This window comes from Lagopus leucura, unplaced genomic scaffold (assembly GCF_019238085.1).
Source record: "Lagopus leucura isolate 7727_CA_CO unplaced genomic scaffold, USGS_WTPT01 Super-Scaffold_100157, whole genome shotgun sequence".
Classification (NCBI taxonomy): Eukaryota; Metazoa; Chordata; class Aves; order Galliformes; family Phasianidae; genus Lagopus; species Lagopus leucura.
Genome location: NW_024962334.1, coordinates 17,028,001 through 17,053,805, shown reverse-complemented (window position 1 = coordinate 17,053,805; position 25,805 = coordinate 17,028,001). Strand labels below are relative to the sequence as shown.

The 25,805-nt window shown below is 38.0% G+C and overlaps 1 protein-coding gene across 2 annotated transcripts in view; it reads left to right on the top strand.

Annotated features, from left to right (window-relative positions):
• Window positions 1–24,054, top strand: part of PLCL2 (phospholipase C like 2) — a 97,715-nt gene extending 73,661 nt beyond the window's left edge. For both annotated transcript variants that reach the window (XM_042888625.1, XM_042888626.1), the window contains 2 exons: window positions 12,176–12,285; window positions 23,798–24,054. In XM_042888625.1, the coding sequence (XP_042744559.1) occupies window positions 12,176–12,285; window positions 23,798–23,977 (290 nt within the window). In that variant the 3' untranslated portion in view covers window positions 23,978–24,054. The remainder of the gene's footprint in view (window positions 1–12,175; window positions 12,286–23,797) is intronic.
• Window positions 24,055–25,805: the final 1,751 nt, after the last annotated feature.

Here is a 25,805-nt window from a genome sequence, read left to right as displayed (position 1 = left end):
ATTTAGGGCAGCTGCAGCCCTGCAGGGTCAGGGTATTTGTTAAGATGGATGAGTAGTATTAAATTACATTTAAATATCAATGATTGTCAGATATTTTCTTAAGACTAAATGATCTCAGTAGATACTACACTATTTAATTCTGAGTTAAGGATTATACTTTTTCCGGTGTAGTTTCTTGATAAGGGAAAAGAAAAATCATGTATTTGTCAGTGGTTTTTTGTTTGTTTGTTCTGTGGGTCAACTAGTGAAAAAAAATTGAAAAATTAAGAAGCAAAACTGATCAAGTGGGAATAAGCAATAACGTTATATTAACAGGCTTGTAAGAGAAATTTGTTGAACTTTCTCTATTAAACCATTTTCTGGCTTAGCTTTAATGATAAGACTTTGGCCCTCTTTTAAAGTTCAGAACTAATTTTGAAGTAACTGCAATATTATTTCTTAGGTTGGTGGCCTTTAGAGAATAAGCAAAGATGTGATTCTTGCTATGACTTTTTTTCGGAATTCAGATTGTTTGCAGTTAGTATTCTGTAGGAAAATGAAAATATTTGTTAAACTTTTGTTCTTCCCTCGGTTTTTAAAAATTAATCCATATCAAAGAGCTTTTCCACTTTCTTCATACCAGCGTATTAATTTCTGCTCAGTACATTCTATTCTTAATTATTTATAGAAAGCATTTTAGATACAACAACTAGTGAAAATATATGAAGAAAAAAATAGTTACTTTAAAATGGTTTAATCACCATTTATTTTGTTGCTACTGGGTCAACTGAATATACTACAAGAAAATAAAGGGTAGGTGTTAAAGAGAGTTTAAAGATAATCCACTCTATACCTTTAATCTTTTACAAGAACTAAAATGCTACTACTGGAATAAAGAATTTGAATGTCCGGATCATCTTATCCCATCCCTGTCCTCCTTTATATTCTTCCACTTTTCTTGAATCACCAGTTGCTCCTAATTCAAATGCTGTCTGAATTAATCAGTGGTTAAAAGAGAGAACCAAAGCTTAGGTTGTATTTTAGCGTTCAGAGGCAAAAGCTCAGCAGTACACTTGGTATTCCACGTGTTCATTAAATGATCAGCAGCAAATCATGAGTGAACACAGTTTGCTGGTGGCAAAGAATTGTTGAGTGTATTCAAATCTGGATTGGACTGTGAAACAGTACGGTGGGGTCTTGTGACATTAAGCAGTGAATTGAATTAAACACTGTGTGAAATGTAACATCAATAAGATAGATTAACGTGCACATGGAAGAAAATGGCTGTGTTGATACCTGGAAGAAATGCATTTAAGTTTACTGTTGTAATTCAGGAAAGGGAGTTCTCCAGTGCTGTGTGTTGATCATTCAGATCCCTCTTTTTTCCTGTATGATTTTAAAAGTATAGTTTTCCCTAATTACCCGTGCAGCCAGAACTCTTGTTCAGGTTCTAACCTTCTGACAGTTTGATACCCCTGTCCTTCTTTCTGAGCTTGACCGTTTTAATTTTACCTTTCTGACATCATTTTCCTGCTGTCATTTTCCTAATGTTTGTCCCAATACGCATCCTTCTACTTTTTCCTTTTTCTACACTGGCTGAGCTGCTTTTACTTTTCTTGCATTTGCTCATCTGGTAACAAGAATTTCCATTGTCTGATAGCGAGTGAGCCATCATCCTGCTATCTATCATGTTGCCCCACATACTCACTGTAAACATCCACAGGGCTGTTAAAAATCTGAATTGATTTTTAAAATTCTCCTACAAATATAGCTGGATTGACACATGTCCTCCTACTACCTTAACAAAAATAGCTTTCGTTGCTTCCTTGCACTCACTCCTCTTTCTTTGCCCATCTGTTATCGTTTTTCCTTATGGTTAGATTCCAGGTTGTTGGAGCAAGAACTGTCTCATTTATTCCATCTGTACAGTGACAAAACCAGCAGGGACTGGGGTTATTAAACAATGCAGGTAGTAAAAGACATAAAATGAGTACATGTTTTAATATGTACTCCAAAGCAGTCTTTCAGCAGTATCAGAAACAGGATACTGTTTGAGGAAGATCCAGCCATACCGGATGCTGTCAAAGATAAACAGTGCACAGTATGCACTGGGAAGAAGTTATGTCTGAGGTGCATGCAAATAACATGATAATGACCATATAAGCACTGCAAATTCTTCTTGGAGTTGAAAACTAAAATGATAAAATTCATTTTGTCTTAATAGATTTTCAGCAAAACTGCATCTTTACAGAGCTGTTTAATTTTTTTTTTTTTTTGCATTATTTGTAGTCTAAATTATTTGTAGTCTAAATTGGTTTTAGGCTTAGGGTCCATTATAACAGAGCATGTAAGATGCAGAAAAAAATAATATTGTACATTATATGTTGTGTACATATTAGGTAATCCACTAATAGATGAAAATAAATAATTACAATTAAATATTAAGGAGCACTTTTGACTAAGTATATAGACAGGCAGTTGAAGTCTTTTTAACCAATGAAAGAGAGTGACTGGAACAGTTTTTCTCAACATTTTTGCAGTTAATTCTGATTTGAACGAGAATTTGCAGTTTCTTGACATGATATCGTATTATTTACACAGGTCTGCCAGAGTTTATTAATCTGTACCTTCTGAAATACTGTCATTCATCAGCAAGTCTGGATTTCTGATTAGAAGCTACAGTAACTAAGATTGGCTTCATATGTGGGCTACTGAAAAAATGCTACTTTATGTATTACTGTTGTACTCCCTAAGTGAGCAATATTTAATGTGTTTGCATCAGTAGTCTGTACTGATCTTCAAGTTAAAACTTAGAATTGGATCCTTTTGTTTGTTTTTCATGAGGTTCACTTTTGAAAGTAAAACATCTACAGTACTTACACCTAGTGCCTAAACTCCAACATCCATTAGACTAAAATAGCACTTTGAGGCCTCTTTAATTCTGTTTCCATTCTTCTGAAATACCTGCTTTTCTTTATTTTTTCCCTTTTCCCATTTTTTAATAAGCCAGCTATCAAACTGTTTTATACTCTGCAGTTATTTAATCCTGTTTGTCTCTCTTGTGCCTTGAATATTTTTGAATCCACATTCCATCATGGTGGAAAACATGAAGAAATAGGCATGGAATAACCACCAAGGATCGTGTTTTTTATGATAAACTGATGTATCACAGAACTGTAGGTGTTGCAGGGGGTCTCTGGAGATCATCTAGTCCAACTCCCCTGCTTTAGGCAAGTTCCCTAGAGTAAGTTACACAGGAAAGCAGTTTTGAAAATCTCCAGAGGAGGCTCCTCGGCCTCTCTAGGCAGCTCATCCCAATAGTCTGTCACCCTCAAAGTAAAGTTATTTCTCATGTTCAAATGGAACTTACTGTGTTCTAGTTTGTGCCTGTTACCTCTTGTTCTGTCTCTGAGCATCACCAAAAGAGCCCCATCATTCTGATACCTGCCCTTCAGGTATTTGTAAACATTGATGAGATCCCTTCTCAGTCTTCTCTGTGCTGAACTTCTCCAATTCCAGTTCTCTCAACCTTTCCTCTCGAGATACACCAGGCCCTTCATCATCTTTGTAGCTCTCCGCTGGACTCTCCAGTGAGCAAATGCTATATTCCTGGAATCATCTAACGTAGCACTTTTCTGAGGAAAATGCATATACTTGACTGAATGTATCTCAATGTCATTCTCGTAGTTCAAGTAGTCATTTGTTGAACATCCTATTTTGGCCTCATGTGCACAGGTGACATAAGCAGCAGACTATGCTTGTAGCTGAAATATGGTGTTACAAGTCTAGATTCTTTGTGTTCTGGTTGTTATCACATTCACATGCCATGCTACTTTTCTTTATATTCTCAGTTCAACTTCATTTACAAGTTTATTTTGCCATGTATATTTATATTTAAATGTTGTACATAAAAGATTGCAAAAACAAACTAACACAGAGCTTGCAGTGCTCTTGTGAGCTTGCCTCTTTACATGAAGCCTTTTTTCATTACAGTTAATTTGATACTAACAATGTAAAAGATCAGGTCATATTAGTGATGAATGAGCTGCATGTTCAACTCCCAGTAGCTTCAGTAGCAGAAATAATTGTAAAATACGGTTATGTACTAGAAATACTAATATAGTTCTGAAAGACTGAAATAATAGTCTTGATTTAAGTGTGGTTTCCCTAAAGCAAAAATATTTGCAAAATTAATCTGATACTAGCTTGCAATTTGTATTTGCCTTCTATGATTAACCTGATTAAATATGGAAGATTAATTGTATATCTGAAGATATTTAGAGGTACACTAGAATGCACACGAGTACATTAAACATTTTGTGTGCTAAGGACTGATCAAAAGCTGTATTGTTATCCTAACTGATATCTAATCCAAAACAGCAGGAAAGAGTGAGGCATTCTTCTATCCTCCCGTCAGACTGTCTGTATCTACATGTCAGGACAGAACAGGTACAGCACCTGCTAAGGCGAATCAACGCTTCCAACCTATCCATAGATGGAGGTGAAGAAAAAATAGTAAATTGTTAGAAGTAATACAGCTGATAGACAAATTTTTTACTATATTTTATTAACTGAAGGGCTATACTTCAAAAAGAGATGAATGAGTTTTCAGAAGCACATTCATTTCATTCTTCATACTTTAAACAATAACAAATTCCAAGTTAAACACAGGCTGTTTGACACTTGATTGTGTTAATCAGATAATTTGGTAGAAAAAGGTAGCCAACTTCTCTGAAGCAGAAGGTAGCATTAAAGAATGGAGAAATAGCATTCTTGTTGAACAGAAAGATATAGTAATTACTGTTGCCAGCGAAACGATGTGGGCACAGCAGGATCTGAAGACTGGGAGAAATTACAATGTACCATAAATCAATGTCCTTATTAAGTCTGCTTTCTAGCATTCAGTAACATTAGGAATTTTTTTTTTCTTAGACTTTCAGTGATCTCTCATGAGGATCACAGCTGATAAATAAAAGATGGAAACAGCAGTATGTGGAAAAAAATATTCTGTCCATTTCCACTCTGTGTTTCTACCCTTATTGACAGCAGGAATTCATTCTCATGTGGTAGTGGCTTAACTTCACCCACATTCAGAAATGTGATTTGTCCTTGTAGGCTACAGTTTGCCAGAAATCAGGGTGGGATACTATGGGTCTTCTTTTCAGTGCAAATGTCTTAATTTATGAAGGCCTAGTTGTGTATTTTGTACACTGTTGGGGGCTCATGAAAAGTATGGGTGTGTGAGTCTTGAGTATTTTGTTGACTTTGTTGTCTAGAAAATTTTATGCAGGACTGTTGAAGGTGTTTGAGGAAGTTGAAACTTGTTACTGCAGTTATGGAAGTTATCAAACTATAATTAAGTCATGGCCAGATGTCCTCTTTGTATTTTTGTAGCAGCATAAATTTGGTGTTACAGCTACTTTTTATTTCTTGTAACAGCAGTTCAGTAAAAAGTTGGTGTATTGTGAGACCATCTTATGGTGAATTAGTGAATTACTGTGATGAGAATGGAACTGGATGTATTGGGATTGAAAGACTAACTACTGATGTTGGTAGCGGAGAGGATGTTTTTAGGCAGATTGTGATACCATTATCATTTGAGGTGTTGGAATAAGAAAGGCATCTTAGGCATACAGTTTTTCTTCCCTACTTCAGAAGAATAATGGAGCATCAGAAAGTCTTCTTAACCCTCCGAGTGGAGGCAGGACATGGCTGGCTATATGTGGGGAATATTTTTCTTAGTAAGGACATACAGCATGTTGCCAAGGAAGTTGAAATAATTAAAAAATACTGAGCATTTTATTTAGCTAATATATTATTTCATCAACTATTAACCTAAGTATTTTGAATGCAAATAATTCTGACCTGGAGCTTCTTGAAACTGAAGAACAACACACATAATCCTCTAGTTATGATATAAAATATTTTGGGTGACTTCAGTGGGAAGTGGGTCCTAGAAATTATGTGTGCATGTAATCCTTTTTCCTGTTAAGACTCAGTTTTTGTAGCTTAAAGTGATACACGATACAATGGTGCACAGAGAAGTAATTTTAATAAAGTGCATTTTAAATCTTTGTATGAAAAGTTTTCTGTAAGCGAAGTTACTTGAGAGTTTATATACAGCTGTAGTAATTTCTGTTGCTCCTCTAACGTGACTTGTATGATTTATTGCAGCAGTGATCTGGTAACCAGACTCTTTTCTCAAGAACTTCTGTGATAAATTTTGTTTTAAGAAGAAATTATTTATGAGGTTGAACTACCTGAATGTTAAGGAAATATAATCAGAAAGAAAACTACTAAGAAACATATTCTGTTCAGAATAAAATTAAAGCCTTGGCCTTCAAAGATGCAGGCAAATGTAGCAGCTGTATGTGCAGATTAAGTATTTATGGGTCGAAATGGGCACTTACATTTTAAATTCTTTCCTAGAATTCTTTCCTAGGTAGAAAAATGTTCAAGCCTAAAGTGCTTTCTTGGATTTTTTTTTTTTTTTTTTTTCAAAAAGAGTGTACATAGTTATCGAGCTGCAGTCTGTGGTAATCTAATCAAGAGCTGTATGCTATTTTCCTCAAGTTTTTAAAATATTTAATTCTTAATTATTTTTATTACCTATTTATTAATATCTTGAAAAAATATTTAATTCACTTCTAAATCAAAGCACCCTTCCAAGAATGAAATAAAACATACTTAACTTGGCAGAAGTTAAGTTCCTAACAAGAGTGTCGGTGACACGTTTTTTATGTAGCTATGGAAAAATACTGTTTGCTGTCCATTTCATATTAGGCCTACTGTGTATTCATTGCCAAAGTTTTACATTTTGTTGTTGCGTTAGTAAAGAGCCTTGTTAAGAAAAGAAGCCTAAACTAGAAGAAACTTACCTGCTGTATAATTATATCTTGGCTATTTTGTAAATCAGGTTCGTGGCAAGAAAATTGTAATCAAAGAAAACAAGCCAGTATGTAAAGTAGAAACCTGGCTTCAGAAGTACAGCATAGTAAGTATTGTGCTCACTGTTTCAGCAGGGATCCCATAAAAAACAAATATCTCAACTATCAGCTAAAGAAATGGTTTAATTTTTATACCCATAAATGGAGTTTGTATGACAGGGCTTTGTGATAGCAAATCTTAAAAAAAAAAAAAAAAAAATTCCAAAGTTCCAAGCAGGTTCATTGCTTTTAATGCTTTTAATATACTCTTTTTGAGTAGTTTAAAAATAATAACAATGAGTTATGCTGCTTTGTATATCATATTTTAGTCCTTATTACAGTTACAGTACCTTGAGGTGACTACAGTGCTGTGAAAAGACTAGCTTGGTCTTGGTCTTGTTTTGACTCTGCTGATGCTTTCAACACACTCCTGTAACATTGTCTCAGACATTCAGGAAGTACAGGCTGGATAAGAGGACAGTGAGGAGGGCTGAAATTCATCTGACCAGCCAGGCTTAAAGCACTGCCTCAACAGCATTTACCAGGCAGACCACAGCATTTGGCCACATGTAGATTTCTAAACAACAGGAAGTAAAACCTGTAGTTAAGGCAATGTAAGTCAGTGCATTCTAATTCATAAGTGAAACTGAGCTATCTCAGTTAACATAAATGAGAGGTTGCGATCACTACTCAGTAGTAATATTTGCTCAAAACAGCACAAACAAACCTTAAGATAATCTCCTAAACAGTGATATTAAAATTCTTTTCACCATTGTGATAAATGGGATGGATTAAATTCCCATTAGTTCATTGCACTACCAGTAATAAACTAGATTACTTCTGGTAGTATAATTGGTAATTGCATAAGATAGAGCAGGAGGCAAAAGATAAGTGGGTGTTGTCATTCCTGAGCTATTCAGAACCACGGGTGTCTCACCTTTTTTGAGCTGTTTTTACTCAGTTAAGTCGGTTAAGTCTGTAAGATTAATAAGAAATCAACTTGTTGTTATTGTGTTGTATGTCATTCTGTACACAATTATGATGGCTGGGATTAACAAATCTATCATAGATGATTTCTCTCAGCGTGAGAGGAGCTCTTTTTCCTCCCGACTGTAATTTTCACTAGAGACAAAATCTTATTGCAGTTCTTATTTAGCCAGGTGTTGCTGAGCAGACATTTATCTACTGAGCCTTCCTCAGCTCCTTTTTATTGCTTTTTCTCTTTTCAAATTTTCCTGGTAAGCCAACTACATCAACCTTTCTTGATGGCTTCAAGTCCTACAACTACAGAATTCAGAGTCTGTATACATTAGTATGAGTATCTTAGCAGATAATTGTTAAAATTAATTTGCGGATGAAAGTGGACAGCTTTTGATAGAATTATGGCTGTCATCTCAGTCTTTGCACTGATCTCCTAAGTCAAGAGCTTTCATACTCAGATCACTTCCATCAGCATTCTGAGAGATGTAGTACTTCATTTCACATCAGTTGGATACTATACTGATGTCATTACTTACTGATGACAGCACTTTGGTTCTGATTCAGCATAAAATGGTACTAAGAGCAAATCTGTGATTAATTTGTAAAAGGCCTTTCTGAAGAAGGGTGGGAATGGGGGATGCTTTCTGGCTGACACTGAGAAGCCTTCATACAGTCTTCATTTGCCATTCCTATTTGCTGTGCAGGATGCAGCAGAATGAAATGACTGCTAAGCATAGCAAATGTATGCTCTGGAGTGATGCAGAGGTACTTAGAGAGTGACCATGTTGCCATGGTTCCTTATATGTATCACCTTTTGAGGAATTCTTGTTCAACTCTATACTGTTTATGTTCATGTTTTTTTTGTTTCATATTGACCTTCAGCGATAACACCAAATTTAAAAGTCAAGAAATGCTTCTCTTGAGAATGCAGACATAGCATGCTCTTGTCATCTGTTCTGTTAAAGGAAAAAAGGAGGCCATCTTCCTGTTTCACAGAGTAGCAGCTCTTTTATAGTTTAGGACCTTTTTCACTGGGAAAAATACGACTGAATGTTAATAATGACATTACCATTGCATTAGTGTACTCTGGAATCCTATATAATTTTCATGACCACTGAGAAATTTGTGGGTGATGTCTTTTTTTAATAGCTGACAGTAAAAATGAAAAGCATGAGTAACTTGTATTTCTTGCATTAAACAGGTGGTATACATAGAAATATGTAAGAACGATAAATCAAATTAGCATAATGACTATTATCCTCCAAGAGATGTTAGGCAGTTCAAGATACTAATGGACTAATAATTCTAGAAGTAGTTAAGCCTCATAAAGTTAACTTGCTTACCATATCTTATTGACAGCAAGAGCTGAATTTTTGCTTGCAAGGATATAGAAAATCCTGTGAATTTATTTATTAAAAAAGAGGTTTTTTTAAGCTTATCTTAAAGACACTTTCAAGTGACTGTGTGAACATATTTGTCATTTTATTAATGAATTGTGAATGAAAATCTCTTTCTTCCCTTTTTCCTTTTATCTTCTGAAAGTCAGTCTCATTTTGGAATTTAACGCTTCTGTTATTACTTTGCCAATATTAATGCATGAAAATAGCCAGTTCTGAGAAAAAAAAAAGACTCAGGAAAAAGAAGCAGGGACAGAGAAGGAGAATACCAGGAGAAATGTAGTCAATAGATAAATGCTGTGCTGCATTCATACTTCATAATTAAGGCTCAGGTTGTCCATGTGCTGTATAGGGAGCACGGCTAATTCCAATCAGCAGATGGAAAAAAAACGAGACTGATACAGTCTCATTTCATCAATAATGAAAGGTGAGATAATCCATTTAAGTTTACCTGGCAAAGTAGTAATAGCAACAGAAATATGATTGAAATCCATTTGCCTCTGGTTGTATTTTTAGGTTTAGAATGGGATAGCTTAAAGTTTACTGTGATAATGAGGAGCTGTCCTTTCCTGTCTCTAAGAAGAGTTGAGGACAGAGGTGTGATTAGTGCTTGTTAAGCAGGCAGCTCTTGTTTGTCCAAGTTCTACGTGTGTATGCCTTGGTGGGATCATCTGACATGATTTTGTTTTCTGAAAAAAAGACAATGAGATGTTGCTGCCAACCACTCGGAGTATTTAGCTCAAGTGGAATGGCTTTGACAAAACAGGAATGTAGCTCAGCTTGCGTGTGAAGAAGGTGATCATCACAGAAATTCCTCAGTGTGCCATAAGTGATGAGTTCTTCTAGCTAGCAGAACATTTGGAGACTGTTGTCTCCATGTCTGTATTACCAGTGATATTGTATAAATTAATCTATAATCTGCAAAGCACTGACTTCACATTGTTTATGCAGTCCCTCAGCATTATTCTTAATCTCAGAGTAGCTTTGCTTCATGGTTGTTATCAGTCACTAGTGCCCAGGGGCTAGGACTTGAAAGGCAGTATTTATAAAGATGGAGATGAGGTTAATACATCATTACTGCAGTTCTGTAAGCGTGCCTCTTGCACTCTTGTCCACCTCCTTTCACTTTTTTTTAAATGTAATAACAGCTGATAATGGGGTTATGCTGCAAGTCACCTGCTTATATTCCATGCACCTTGCTTATTTATTTATTCTGCTGAGAATTGGAGTACAGAACTCCAAGTTTATCAGCATAATCTAGGCATAAATGGTGCAGATAAGATAATCTCCATTGTTACGGAGGCTTAAAAATGTAGTGTTCTAAATATGGATCTATGCATCATCTTTCCATGATCACACTGGGAGGTGTTTTTTTTTTTTTTTGTTTTTTTTTTTTTTTTTTTTTTAATGATGATCTGAACAGGAAACAGATACTTGGAAACAGTGATGGATGGAGGAACTTTAATTTCTCACCTGGTTTAAGATCTGAGGAAATGCCAAATGAAAGCTTTTCTTAAGGCTGTACTCTCAATGCAGAGGTAGAGCTATGGAGAAATATTTTGAATTAAAAACAGTACGGTAGTTTAATTCAAGGAAAGTATATGCTGTCTTTTTTTCTTGCAGTAAAATTTAAATGGTAAGAAAAGTTAACAAGAGGGTTTTTTGTCTTTCTTTGAAATTAATTTATGAATCATTTTTAATTTTTTATATATGCATATGTATACTTATATATGTTTATGTAGGAATAAGGTAAACAAGAATATGATGAAAACATTCAGTCAGATCTTTCTTTTGTATTAAGATATGAGTGTGAGGCTGAGAGATTACAGAAAAGAGCAGATACAATAATGCCCTTAAAAGTCAACCTACTCTGATTAGGATTGATGGGCAACACAGGTTTGTATGTGGATTTCATGGCAATTAATTCCATGTAAATTTGAAAGCACATCTACTCAATAGCAGATAGAAGAAATGAATCAATGTGGTTAATAGAATAATTTAGTATCACGTTTTACCTTGATTTTAAGTTCATGCCTGTAAATTGCATTATGTAACTTTTATGTTATTACTGATGGTACCTTCAGAGAACAGTTTAAGAAGGGAGGAGGATTACTGCAATGCAGGCTGTGATGATGTGTATATCCATGGAAGGACATGCTACTTTCTGTGTAGGAAGGAAACTGTGTTTCAAACTTCTTTATGTATGACTTGTAACAGCATAATGGGAAGCAATTTATTTGTTATTAAATCTGTGCATTTCACTGAATTAAAATGTATGCTCTAGTAATTCTACTGCATTGAATTTTGCAGTAAATTTTTGGGTTGGATTCTGTCAGATGCAAGTTGCATAGAGACAGTAGTTTACATAAGTGGAAATGTTCTTGGTGGTTCACTTCCCTGCCACCTTTTTCACATTTGTGCCCTTTCCCTCAGGGGTAGGGTGAGAAGGCTGTATTCTGCATGGCTCCCAACACGTAAATTGGGCAACTGTGATGTAAATTTGGTTCACACTAGAGCAAAGCACAACATAAATTTGTTGGGATGTATTTCCTGAAATTAGTGCTTCCATTTCACAGTGATCCACGAGAAGGTCTTCACATGTAGTGCAACAGATTCTATTGTGATTGAAAAATATTTTGTATAGTAAATATTTGTTTGGCTCCATGTTCCTATGGCAGTGACCCAGCAGGTATTGCAGTGCAGATTTTGACTTAGAGAGATCTGAGTATGTAGGCAGGTACTGTAACTTCACAGATATATTTGTGCTTGAAGAATGAAATTTCTGAAGCTTTTTCATTGTTCTTTACCTTTTTAGTTTCAAATCACTGTTTCTATGATCACAGAAATACAGGAAAATATTTACTATGTTACTCTCTCTTTTACTCTCCACAGCAATGGAGTTTCATGAAAACCTGCACAATATAGGAGCAAGAGAAGGCTTAAAAGAAAGAAAACTGCAAAAATCAGTAGAAAGCTTTACATGGAATATTACAATTTTAAAGGTAATGTGTCTTCCATTAGTTAGCTATTTTTCTATTCACAGGTGGCATTCTGTAGTTATTATTGGTCATTATTCTGTCTCATAGCTCGACTAGATTTGTTCACTTTTACGGTCATTTTCAACATTCATTACTTTGAAAACACACAGATTGACAGCATATTTTTGTATTTTTATATATTATTTTGGAGGTTATTTCGTTTTGTTTGTCCCTGAGGTTTTTATTTTAAAACCTCTTAATGTCAATGCATGGATGAAATGAGTACTGATTTGTATGAAGATGCTTGGTCTGAGAGGAAGTTGTGCTGCTGGGTAAACCCTGTTCTTTGATTTCAAAGGAAGTGAGAGTATTCAGGGTAATGTGGCTACTGGAAAACAAAAGGAAAGATGTTGCTATTGCAGTCAGTGATGAATGGCAATTAAGGTACATACAAAGCATACAAATCATCCGTAGTATAGTAAAGTGAGCATATATGACCCAGAGATTCTCTTTGCCTTTTGTTGAGCACATTTGCTTATATTTTTACATAACTTTAAATGATGTAATCAAAAAGAACTTTCAGCTAGAAACCCTCAGGAAACTTGAATGTGGATAGGTTTTCAAGTTTCTTATCTCTTCTCTTTCATCTTGGCAGAGTATATCAAAATTTATAGAGACAGAAAAACTGCCTACCCTAATTTATTCCCTTGACACTATCCTTCTAGCCCAGATTATTCAAATTTTGTGTTTACATCTACTAATGAGTTCTTCTTTCCCACTCAAATATTTCATTGCTATATTAAACTATAAAATCTGTTTTAGTTAGAATTTTCTCCCATGTGTGCTTCATTTTTAGTTCTTATTATTGAAAATAGAATTCGCTACCACTTCTCTTTACAGTGGACTACTACAGAAAACCTGTCATGTTGTCATGTCTCTGCTTTCTGTGTTAGTTTCAGCTGTTAAGTTTTTCTGTGTGCTGCTTGCTCTTTCCATCCAGAGCAGAAGAGGATCAAAAAGAGGTCAAATTTGCTACAGTGTGTACATTTAATGCATTCTAAAACCATATTTGCAGATTCTGCTTTGAGATCAAAGAAGCAGACTGTTACTTTTCCTTTATTAAAGCAGTATTTCCTGAAGATGACACATGTGATGTGTCAAATAGCAAGCCTGTACTAACCAGGAGGTACAGAGGTGGAGAGACAGTTCAGTGGCATTGGACAAATTTCTAGAATCGCAGAATATTGTGAGTTGGAAGGAACCCACAAGGATCACGGACTGCAACCCTTGGCTCTGTACAGGACCACCCCAAAATCAATCCCTATGCCTGAGAATGCTGTGCAAATACTTCTTGAACTCTGACAAATTATACTCCTTAATTTTCAACTATCAGATACCATTTGGAGAAGTAAATTTATTTTAATTCTAGAAGCAACAGTAGCTTTGCTTCATCTCTTATTTCCATTCAAAATGTAAAGGCTGGTGAGGGGGAAGGCTTTGCAATTGATGAATGACTGACCTGTGAAATTGGAATTTCTGTGTAAGCCAGGAATTGGAGAACCCATACTGGAGATCTGACTCCTGAGAGCACTGATGGGCTTTTGCACGTGTCCCTAGAATTAACGTAATTATGAAGTTAGAAGGCCTTCCTTTTGAAGAGATTATTGAGGAAATCTTTTCAACATTGACATAGTTTTTTTTTCTGGTCCAAGATTAAGATGAACATGATCATCAGCTCTTCCCAAGAGGAGTAGGCTGCTCATGTGTTGTGACTGACACATTTTCCAAACTGATTAAGTTGCATTTTGCCTTCAAGGCAAAATTGATCTTCTTTATCTTAACTGGGACATTTTGACTATGATTGATGCAATGGAAAGTCTGATAAAATAACAAAATTGACAGCTTAATTCTAGGGGAGATCTTTGCTAGAAGAGCTGACCTATCTACAAGGGCTGCTCCCAGTTTTAGAGGTCTTACTGCTAGACTGTTCTTCTCTTTCAGATAGTTAATTTGCAAGACCACTTGTTGGTAATTTATCATTATGATTCAGACTGGTAGAACTCATATTTTCTAAACACTGATAATCAGATTTCCTGCCAGAAAGAGCGCACCATCTGAAAAAATCACTCTTAAGTTCTGTTGAAGCAGACTTCTGCAAACAACCTAAAGAAACAATTCATAGATTTTACTGGCATAGCAAAACTTTGGAAAAAAAAAATAGGCACAGACATTGAAATGCCCGTAGGAAGAAAAAGAGCACAACAGCTTCTGTAAATTACTCTCTGCAACAGAATTCTGTTCTAAGCATATGGGGAGAGTTCAAATGAAGAACTTGGAATGAAAGTGAGTTGTAATTCCAACATTTTTCAGTTGCATATTGTGGGCTATGATTTTTTAGACATCATATTGGTCAACACAAACTATTTTCTATATTTTTGTAATCCACCAGTTCATAGCATGTATTACCTCTGCAATGATGTTGATCTTTCATCTGAATTATGATTGTAAATGTATTTATAAACAGAACATTTGAAACACCAGGATGCAACTTCTTAGATATTTATTTCATCATCCAAATTTTATGAACTGAATCAATGAATTCAGGCAATACTGTTGTCACCTTGAGTATTCATAAAACCCCTGACACCTGCTGCTTACTACTGTAGGTGTGCAGAAGAAAAATGAATTCTATTAAAATACTGAAAAGTATTCTCTTGCTATTGCCAGATTTGTAGAGCTTTGGCTCCTAATTAAAGCAATTCTTATAAGTTACGAAGCTAAATCCTTTAAGGCTTGATTCTGTAAATGCACTCAAAGCAAGTCATCTGGATGTGGAGCGCTGTGGGATACCACAGCAAACCAAGCAGCCTGCTATTTAGGCACTAAGAGCTTTGGGGTCCCAGAACCTGAGCTAAAGCCTATTCATTTGTAATACAGTTTCCTGGGATTTCTTGGAGAGAGTTAGGCAGTTATTTCAGATATCATCTATGTAGCACTTTAATGTTACATAATAACTGGAGAACTTTCTAACCAAAAATCACAAGAGAATACATACCAGAGGAAAAAAGTAGCTGTTCTGGTTGTTACTCAAGGTATACCAGCACATGTTGGTTTCACAAATGGTTTTCTAAGTTAGAAACATTCAGAAATCAATTTCTTCATTGTAATTGTTGGATAAGAGAGTGTCTAATGAATACAGATTCATTTTTGTATTTTACCTCAGTCTAAACTTGACCCCACTTGGCCAAATGTGTTTAGTCTAAACCCCTTTTGCCTATAATAATAATCTGACAATGGTTTACAGGCTGGTTCAGCCCGGTTCTGTGACCAGCAGGCAGAGGGATCCGTGGATCCGCACCTCTGGAAAAGGGAAATAGAGGACCCCAAAATAATTGAAAACAGTGGCAACAATCTGAGGTGGAACAAACTAATTTACTCAATATAGTATCAGCAAAATATAATGAGAGAGAGTGTGTCTGGAAAGTGGATAGGCCTCACCACAACGCTGAGGTGAGAAGTGCAGTCCAGTTGAGCCGAAGAAGAAAAGCAGTGGCTATGAAGGAGGTGAATGGCGATGAAGAAAGGCAGATGGAGAAGAGAGCATCAGGTGACCTTGCCAGGAGTTGTATCTCCTCGCTGACCACAAAGCCCCCTGGGGAAATGTAGTTCTCCTCTGGACAGGCACCTGGAACTTGAGCATCAGCAGTCAAACCCCCAGTGCATTACGTGATGTTTTGGTGTGGAATACTGATAACCAAAAATCACAAAACCATTACACATTCCACCCCTTATTCTACATCACTACATCATGCTTAATATATATATATACAAACAAAATATGAACACAAGGAATTACTGACTGCACTCCCCCAACATCAGATTCCCTTGTGGTACACACTGAACATCCCCGTTTTCCTGCATCACCCACCAGGTGGACCCAGGTCCTTGGGCAAAGACAGTTTCACATAGAGGTTTGCCCTTCCCAGAAGCTGGAAAGACCCAAACAGCTTTTCCCAGCATATTCTTTACATGTACTACAGGGAACTTACCTCCCTCTACAATATGTAGGGAGCTGGATTGGGTGAGACCATCTCGACTGACTGATCCTCTGGTGTTGGCTGCCAAATTTTTCTGCAAAATACTTCTCCCAGTGCTTAAATGTTCCGCCACCCAGTGCTTTTAACATAGTTTTTAAGAACCTGTTGTAGCATTCAATCTTACCAGGGGCTGGTACATGATAGGGGATATGATAAATCCACTCGATGCCATGTTCTCTGGCCCAAGTATCCACAAGTGAATTTTGGAAATGAGCCCCATTATCTGACTCAATTCTTTCCAGGGTGCCATGTCGCCACAGGATTTGCCTCTCCAGACCTAATATGGTGTTCTGGGTGGTAGCATGGGGTACTGCATATGTTTCAAGCCACCCAGTTGTTGCCTCCACCATGGTGAGCACATAACTCTTACCATTGCGAGGTCATGGCAAGGTGATATAATCAACCTGCCATGCCTCCCCAGTTTTGTACTCATGCCATCACCCCTCCCCCCAGAGAGGTTTCATCCTCTTGGCTTGTTTAACTGTGGCACATGTGTCACAGTCATGAATGATTTGTGCAACAGCATCCAGAGTTAAATCCACCCCTTGGTCTCTAGCCCACTTATATGTTGCATCTCTTCCTTGATGGCCTGAGGTCTCACGGGCCCATCGAGCTAGAAATAATTCACCCTTGTTCTGCCAGTCCAGGTCTATTTGAGTCACCTCAGTTCTGGCAGCTCAGTCTACCTGATGGTTATTTTGCTGTTCTTCAGTAGCCCGACTCTTGGGCACATGAGCATCTACATGATGTACCTTTATACCATACTTTTTGTTTGGGCAGCAATGTCTTTCTACAGTTCAGCAGCCCAAATAGGTTTACCCCTTCTTTGCCAGTTATTTTGTTCTCACTGCTGTAACCACCCCCATAAGGTATTTGCTACCATCCATGAGTCAGTGTAAAGATAGAGCATTGGCCACCTCTCCCGTTCAGCAACATCTAAGGCCAGTTGGACAGCCTTAACCTCCTGCAAATTGGCTTGATTCTCCTTTCCCTTCAGTGGCCTCTGCAACTTGTCGTGTGGGGCTCCACACAGCAGATTTCCATCTGCGATGCTTCCCCACAGTATGACACGATCCATCTGTGAACAGGGCATATTTCTTTTCATTTTCTGGTAGTTCATTGTATGGTGGGGCCTCTTTAGCACGTGATACCTCTTCTGCTGGTGGTGTTCCAAACTTTTTGCCTTCAGGCCAGTCCATGATCACCTCTAGGATTCCTGGACAGCTGAGGTTCCCCATCTGTGCTCACTGGGTAATCAATGCAATCCACTTACTCCAAGTGGCATCAGTAGCATGATGGGTGGAGGGAACCTTTCCCTTGAACATCCAGTTCAGCACTGGCAGTCAAGGTGCCAGAAGGAGCTGGGTTTCAGTACCAACTACTTTGGAAGCAGCCCGAACCCCCTCATACGCAGCTAAGATCTCCTTCTCAGTTGGAGTGTAACATTCTTCAGACTCTCTGTACACCCGACTTCAAAATTCCAGGGGTCGGCCTCGGATCTCTCCTGAAACTCTGACACAAACTCCAAGTGCAACCTTTCTCTCCAGCAGCAGTGTAGAGGATGTTCTTTACATTGTGTTCCATTCCATACTGGCCACAGCATGGGCTATCTCTTGTTTAATCTGCTCAAAAGCGTGCTGCTGTTCAGGACCCCACACAAAATCATTCTTCTTCCACGTCACCTGATAAAGGGGGCTTACAATGAGGCTGTAGTTTGGAACATGCATTCTCCAAAAACCCACTACACCCAGAAACAGTTGTGTCTCTTTCTTATTAGTGGGTGGAGATACGGCAGTGATTTTGTCAATCACATCTGTCGGGATGTGACAACAGCCATCTTGCCACTTTATACCTAGGAACTGAATTTCCTGGGCAGGTCCTTTCACTTTGCTTCGCTTAATGGCAAAACCAGCACGGAGAACAATCTGGATTATTTGCTCTCCTTTCTCAAAAACTTCCTTTGCTGTATCGCCCCACACAGTGTTGTCATCAATGTACTGTAAGTGCTCAGGAGCACCTCCATGTTCCAGCATGGCTTGGATCAGCCCATGGCAAATGGTTGGTCTATGTTTCCACCCCTGGGGCAAACAATTCCAGGTATACTGAACACCCCTCCATGTGAAAGCAAACTGTGGCCTAGATTCTTTGGCCAAAGGAATGGAGAAAAAAGGCATTAGCAGTGTCAGTGGTGGCATACCATTTGGCTGCTTTTGACTCCAGTTCATACTGGAGTTCTAACATACCTGGCACAGCAGCACTCAATGGGGGTGTGCCTTCATTCAAGCCATGATAGTCCACCGTCAGCCTCCATTCTCCACTGGCTTTATGCGGTGGCCGTTATGGCACTGTTAAAAGGCGAGTGAGTCTTGCTAATCACTCCCTGATTCTCTAGTTGACGAATCAAGTTCTGAATGAGGAGCAAGGAATCCCTGTTGGTGCGGTACTTCTGCCTGTGCACCGTTTTTGTAGCTGTTGGTACCTGTTGCTCTTTCTCTCGTAGCAACTCCACAACAGACAGATCTTCTGATAGGCCAGGCAAAACAGATAACTGTTTAATACCTTCTGTGTCTACAGCAGCTATTCCATCGATACCCTTTGGGATCCTTAAAATATCCCCTTCTGAGGTAATCAATACCCAGTATACATGGAGCTCCTGGGCCAGTCACAGTAGGGTGCTTTTGCCAGTCTTTACCAGTGAGGCTGATTTCAGCCTCCAACATAGTCAGCTCTTGGGAACCCTCAGTCACCCTGTGAGTGTAAATTGATTTTGTCCCTTGGTGACTCAAGGGCATTAGAGTGCACTGTGCACCAGTATCCACAAGGGCCTTATATTTCCGTGATTCTGATATGCCAGGCCATCTAATCCACACAGTCCAATAAACTCTATTATCCCCCTCCTCCCCCCTAGCTGGGGGCAGGGCCCCTCTGTATGTTACCTCTGTTGTCTGCAGCAACTGGAGCCATCACCTTTTTGGCAAAGTTCACCTTGGTGGTTGATTTGTCTTGCAATTCTTTTACCTGTGCTTGAAGTGAAGGAGTAGGTTGTTTATGGCACTCCTTCATATCTTCTCCATGGTCACGTAGGTAATGCCACAAGGCAAAACGTGACATAGTCTTACTGTTGTCACTTGCTCGATCAGGAGGACATCTTCTTCTGATAGCTGAGACATTGGATGACACTGGCTGGGAGGAAATCAAGTTGATCAGCCCCTCCAGTAGGCTGTTTTGGGAATTCTGTTCCTCACTGGATGTATCTGTTACCACCATGGATTATTCATCAGCATCAGGCATGGTTGATAGTTTGTCTATTATATCTTCTTGTTTGTTCTCCATTCTGTCCAGTTTTTCAGCTACTTTTGCAACAGCTGAAACACAAGCTCATAGAGGGCTTAAATGTAACTCAAAATATTTAAGTTTATTAACCAAGTCATTTATAAGGGGTCTTCTTTCCCCTCTGCCATACATTCCTGCAAATGTACTGGTGTACCTTTCTGGTGCAGTCTTCGTGAATGTACGCCACATGTTTGGTGCACACCTGGCTCTCTCAGGATCATGTTCTTGGTCTGGCTCATCAGGAATGAAATTGGGGCTATGTAACATTTCCACCACAGCGTATTCTCTCAAATAACGGATGCCTTGTTCCATATCAGCCCATTTCTTCTTCTCAGGCATCAGATCATCTTTGAAGGGGTATCTTTCTTTTACAGCTAACAACATCCGCTTTCAGAGGGTAATGGCCTGGTTTTGGCATGTGCTAATACCTCTGTCAATGGCTGAGTCCCTAGCAATGCCAGCCAGTTGGTGAGCTTCTCTACTATTTAGCCACACACTGTTGCCCGCATTCTCCACCAAGAATGTCAATGGTTTACAGGCTGGTTCGGCCTGGTTCTGTGACCAGCGGGGCAGAAGGATCCGTGTATCCGCACCTCTGGAAAAGGGAAATAGAGGACCCCAAAATAATTGAAAACAGTGGCAACAATCTGAGGTGGAACAAACTAATTTACTCAATATAGTATCAGCAAAATATAATGAGAGAGAGTGTGTCTGGAAAGTGGATAGGCCTCACCACAACGCTGAGGTGAGAAGTGCAGTCCAGTTGAGCCGATGAAGAAAAGCAGACGGAGAAGCGAACATCAGGTGACCTTGCCAGGAGTTGTATCTCCTCGCTGACCACAAAGCCCCCTGGGGAAATGTAGTTCTCCTCCTCCGGACAGGCACCTGGAACTTGAGCATCAGCAGTCAAACCCCCAGTGCATTACATGATGTTTTGGTGTGGAATACCAATAACCAAAAATCATAAAACATTATCCAACTCCTTACCCCAGATATATTCTTGTCTATAGAGTTCATCTTAACATAGGATCATAGAATGCTTTGGGTTCTTCATGTGTTGGGGTCTCCAGAACTGGACACAGTACTTGAGGTGGGGTGTCATAAGATCAGAGTGGAGGGGCAGAATCACCTCCCTCAACCTGCTGGTCACACTTCTCTTGACGCAGTCTTCCATGTTAGTCTTGTTCAGATGTGTTCCCAGCTGAAAACCCAGCCATTCCTGCCAACCTCTGTCTTCTTTTCTCCTCTGTCTCCTCCATCCACTATTCTTTTCACACTTGGTGCCTCATATTCCCTTCTGGCAGCTTTTCCTGTTGCTTTTTAGTTTGTATTGTCCCCTCTTCCCCAAGGTCTTCCTGATGAGTGTTAACTTTTTCTCATCACGTTACCTGATTTCATTGTATTCTGCACTTGCTTACCTGTTCTGATTTCTATTATTATTATTCTCACCAGCTTTTAATTTGTTGCAAAGCTCTTTCATTCTTTTTGAGTTGTTACTCCTACTGGTCTACTGTTTCAAGGGTTCTTTAAACATGATGTTTTTTGTCAGATCTGTTTTTTATTTTTTAGGTATTCCAATCTCAATTTCAAGCTGTTATTTCATTCTTTTTCCTCTCTTCTCAACCTACCTGTTCTAAACTCAGCATTCTTCCACTGTGTTAGATTTTTTGCTAGTTCACAGTCTCCTTCAGTTGGATCTTGTCACTACTTTGCCTTATGCAATCCAGTTTCTTCTTCTTCAGTCATAAACTACTTGCCAGGTCAGGTCTAGAGATTGCTCTCTCCTCCTTCCCTTTATCTGCTTCCTTGTCAGTTGCCATCCCAAGCTATTTCTTCCCTTCCTCCAATCAGGGTTTGAGACTGCTTGTGTTGTAACCAAATGCTGGTGGTAGGACAGCTTGGACAAGCATTTTCTTCAAACACATTATTGTGTGAGAATGGAATGTGTGTTGCCTTGCCACCTGCTGGAGTTGTCAGGACATGAAAAATGATCAAGAATGAAATCCTGTGTGATTGTACTAACCACACTCAAAATCTGATTTGTATCTGTTAGAAGATCATAAGTTGGATCCACAACTCTGGATCCTGTGTTGCTGAATTACAAGTTCTTACCCCAAAAAGGAGTTGGTGGGAGGATGGAAGATTCTTAAAAAAAGTTTTTTTGATGGCATTTTCCTGTCTTTATTCTCAGAACTGAATGATCCATATGGTTGAGGTTAAAGAATAATATTAACAGTAATGATAATAAAATCTGCCAGTGGCAAAAATCCTGCATGGAGAATAACAGTCTAAGTAGTAAAAGTTTGGCAAGCATATAAGCAACTGAAAACATTTTAAAAAAACCAAAAACATAGTGATTTTAGACTGCTGCTAGCAAGTCTGCCTATAATAAACAACTTCATTAAACTTCTAGAATTATTTAGCACTAATCCATGTAAAACAGAGCTTGGGCTACAGACAGTTGCATTCCAGATATGACTCATTTAGTCTGCTGGAGTGTTTTAAATTAGCTTTTAGTTGTTTGTCAGTTTGGAAAAAAAAATACGTAATTTCAAAAAAAAAAAAGTATCCCTGGTTTTCCTTAGAAAAAAGTTTTACTGAAGCTTTTGCTGTGTTTGGAAAAGCTTTGAGATTTTTCCTGCCCTGTAAACATAAAAGACATTCTAGTTATTATAGCCTTGGATTATTCTAAGGAGGTATTTCTTTGAAGAAAGCAATATATGTTTTTGATTTGTGTGCCTCAAGTGTGTAATTCTGTTTACTTCTTAAGGTAGTATTTATATTCTATAGTTGCTAAAAGAAGCAAGGCTAGGTATCACAACTTGAGTGCACATCTACTGTAATCTGATTGTCATTTTACCTTTCCTTCATTTTTGAAATCAAAAAGTGAAGTAGGACTTCACCCTTATTTAGGGGAGGAAGAGAGGTGACATAGCAGTTATGTCTGTACAAGAGAAGTGACTGTCAGGAGCTGGATTTTTACTTCAGAAAGACATGAATACTCCTATTGCAGGAGAAGGTGCAGTCAAAGTTCATAACTTTTTAAGCATTACATGAAATGAGAGTCTCAAAGAACCACAGTGCCTTTTTTGGTTATTTGTGTGCTTGTTTTCTGCCCTTCAATTGGAACTGTATACAATCAATAGGTGTACAAAAGCTAGGCTTAGTAAAATTATTTCAATGGAAAGACAATTGAATAGAAATGCTCACCAGTATCGCAGACTTGCAGTAAACTCCACAAAGAGCAATCTCCAGAGAGAGATCCTTCCTCAGTGGCAGTCAGCCCTTAAATGGGGTCTAGGAGAGATGCAGCCGGGCTCCACCTCTTCTGGTCACACAGCTGAATCACCTTCACCTGTGTTCCCACGGCTGACTCAGTGCTTGCCTCAGGTGGTCAATCAGAGGCTCAGGCTGTGATCAACAGATCCATACAAACTAATGTTGCTTAAGATCTGGTATTTTTGAAGCATCATCTGATTTTTGAGCTGTGGTAGTTACAGGGCTTTAATACAGAAAGCTGGATCACCTGAGTCTGGGACAGTTTCTCTTACAGCTTTGCGTAAGCTGAATTGCAGTTAGGCTAAGACTGCAAGATAGATCTGAACTGCAGACAGTCCTATGAAGTCTCTGTTGTCACTGTGCTTTTTACCTGTCACTTCCTGACCTGTATTTTGTATTTCATATTTTGACAAACTTTGGCTCTTTACCATGCTACTACTGAATTAGTCACAGTGCTTAGAAAAAAAAATCTCCAAGAACCAAAAATGAAAGTTGTTTAACTGCTCCTTGAAGTATATAAATGAGCCCCCACAATTCTGTCCATGAGGAAACATTTTTAGTCCCATAGGTCATAAATACAGAACAGATCACCTTTCTGAAAGCTGTTAGAAATAATCCCTATCCTTTGTTTATGTAACAGATTGGTCCAGAGCTGGCAAGGATCTTGGTTCTTATCACTTTACAAGCATGAAGTAATGTACTATTTATTTATTTACTTAATTTGAACAGGGCAACTCTACCATTAGTCTGAAATAAACAGAAGGGCAAAAAAGAGATATATAGCTCTATTATCCACTGCGTATTCAAACACCATTTTTGTTTTACAGGGACAAGCTGATCTTCTCAAATATGCTAAAAATGAAGCACTGGAGAATCTGAAACAAATCCATTATGCCACTCTTTCATGTGGACTCAATAAGCCAGGCACTGAAAATGCTGAAATCTCAAAGCCCCGTCGAAGCCTGGAGGTCATACCTGAAAAAGCAGGTGATGAAAATGGAGAATGAGAGAACTCTCATCTCATAATTATGGAGTTTATAACTCTGTGACCAATTGTAGCTGCATAGGACATTTGCTTTGCACTTACTGTTGAAAAATATTTGGAATCTTCAAAGCACAACTGGAGAAGCTAATTACAATCTATTGAAACTGTGAATGTATGTAGCAACTCTGCTTGTGAAGGCAATGATATTGTGTAACATGGAAATTACATTATTGGCCAAAATGTAGTATGTATGTAAAAGATACTGTAATTCAGTCATAGCGTGCTGAGAAGTTTATTATAGTGCCATAGGGAAGTGAATGTTTTTTAAATGAGCTATGATTAGAAAACAGTTCACAGAATGTGACGAGTTGCCTTGATTTTCAAGATAGATGTGTGGGTTCTCTGTTTCTTTGCACAGTTCCATAATTGTGCTAGCAAGGTGAATTATTGTGCGCCTAACTTTTGAAAATGAGGTCCGAAAAAGTGGGATCCACATGTTTCACACTATACGTAATTCAGCCGCTCAGATATTTGGATTTGAAGTGTTATTGATTTTATTGTTGAGCCATAAATTAAAACGAGAATGTAATTAGACAGTGATCACTGACTTCAGTGCACTATAGGAGAGCCATTACGTAAAAGGAAAATGTGCAATCAATCTGATAGCTTATGTCAGAAAAAAGATTCATACCTATTTTGCCTAAGATCTTCTGCAAATGTGTGTAGATAATGTGACCAAACTGCAAGCAAAACGTTGTAAATAGTTTTTCATTTTGTGAAGTGAAGTGCTCATCTTAAAAAGTTTTATGAGATTGCTCCTAGACAAGTAAAGCTTTTAACTAAATTTTAACTTTTTTATTTTTCAAGTATTTTCTTCCTTGCGGAATACGCGATATCTCAATAAGCAGATTTGTCAAAAGAAAAAAAAAAATTGCTGTTCTGGTTCTGTTTGTTTGGTTTTATGACAACATTAGGTAAAGGTATTGTAGCTGATATGCTCATTGTAAAATGACTATAACAACCTAGAGTGTTCTCTTACTGTTCCTGATTTAACAATAAAATGGACTATATAATTACAGAAGCTAATAAATTTGAAGAAAAACAAGCAAAGTCCTACAGAGATCAAAATGCAGTTTCTGTTCAGTTGTGGGAAAAAGTGGAAGAGGGCAGTGTCTGTTGAAAATCACTGTTTTAATTAGAGCTTTTCAAGACATGCATTCTACACAGATTTATCCATTTGTTTAACCAATTTGAGATCCTATTTTTGCATTTAGGTTATAATGTAAATCTGTGTATGGATAACATCTTGTAAGTCAGTAGGGCTCTGACAAAGAACGTCAGTATATCCGCACTCAATCTGAATTGTTAGGCACTTAGATTTATTTTCTAGTCATTATAAAGTTAAAGGAAAAGAAAGATGAAAACAATTTGCACAGTAAATGTCACGTCTTAGCTTGCATTTTTAAATGTCAAACTGAATGGTCTGGGAGCAGTTTTAGAAGGTGCTGAGCTCTTTCAGTGTCCAGTGACAGATCATATGCCTCAATATGATGATCCTGCCAGGAATGAGTTCTGCTCTTAGAAAATGAAGCTTTTAACCCATGGTGAGCACCTGCAAGCACTGCTCTGTGAGCAGTCCTTCTCTATGTCGTCAGCTGCAAGCATTCCGTAGGCACGTCCGCTTGGTGGGAAGCAACATGACATTGGCTGTTACTGACTGTACTCCGAGCCAGCATAAAATCAGTCTTCCGGGGTCAGATCTGTTCCCAACTTATCTATACAACAATAACTACGTTACATCAAGATTTAGCTGGGCTGTAAATTGACAAGGTCAGTTTCACTTTATCAGA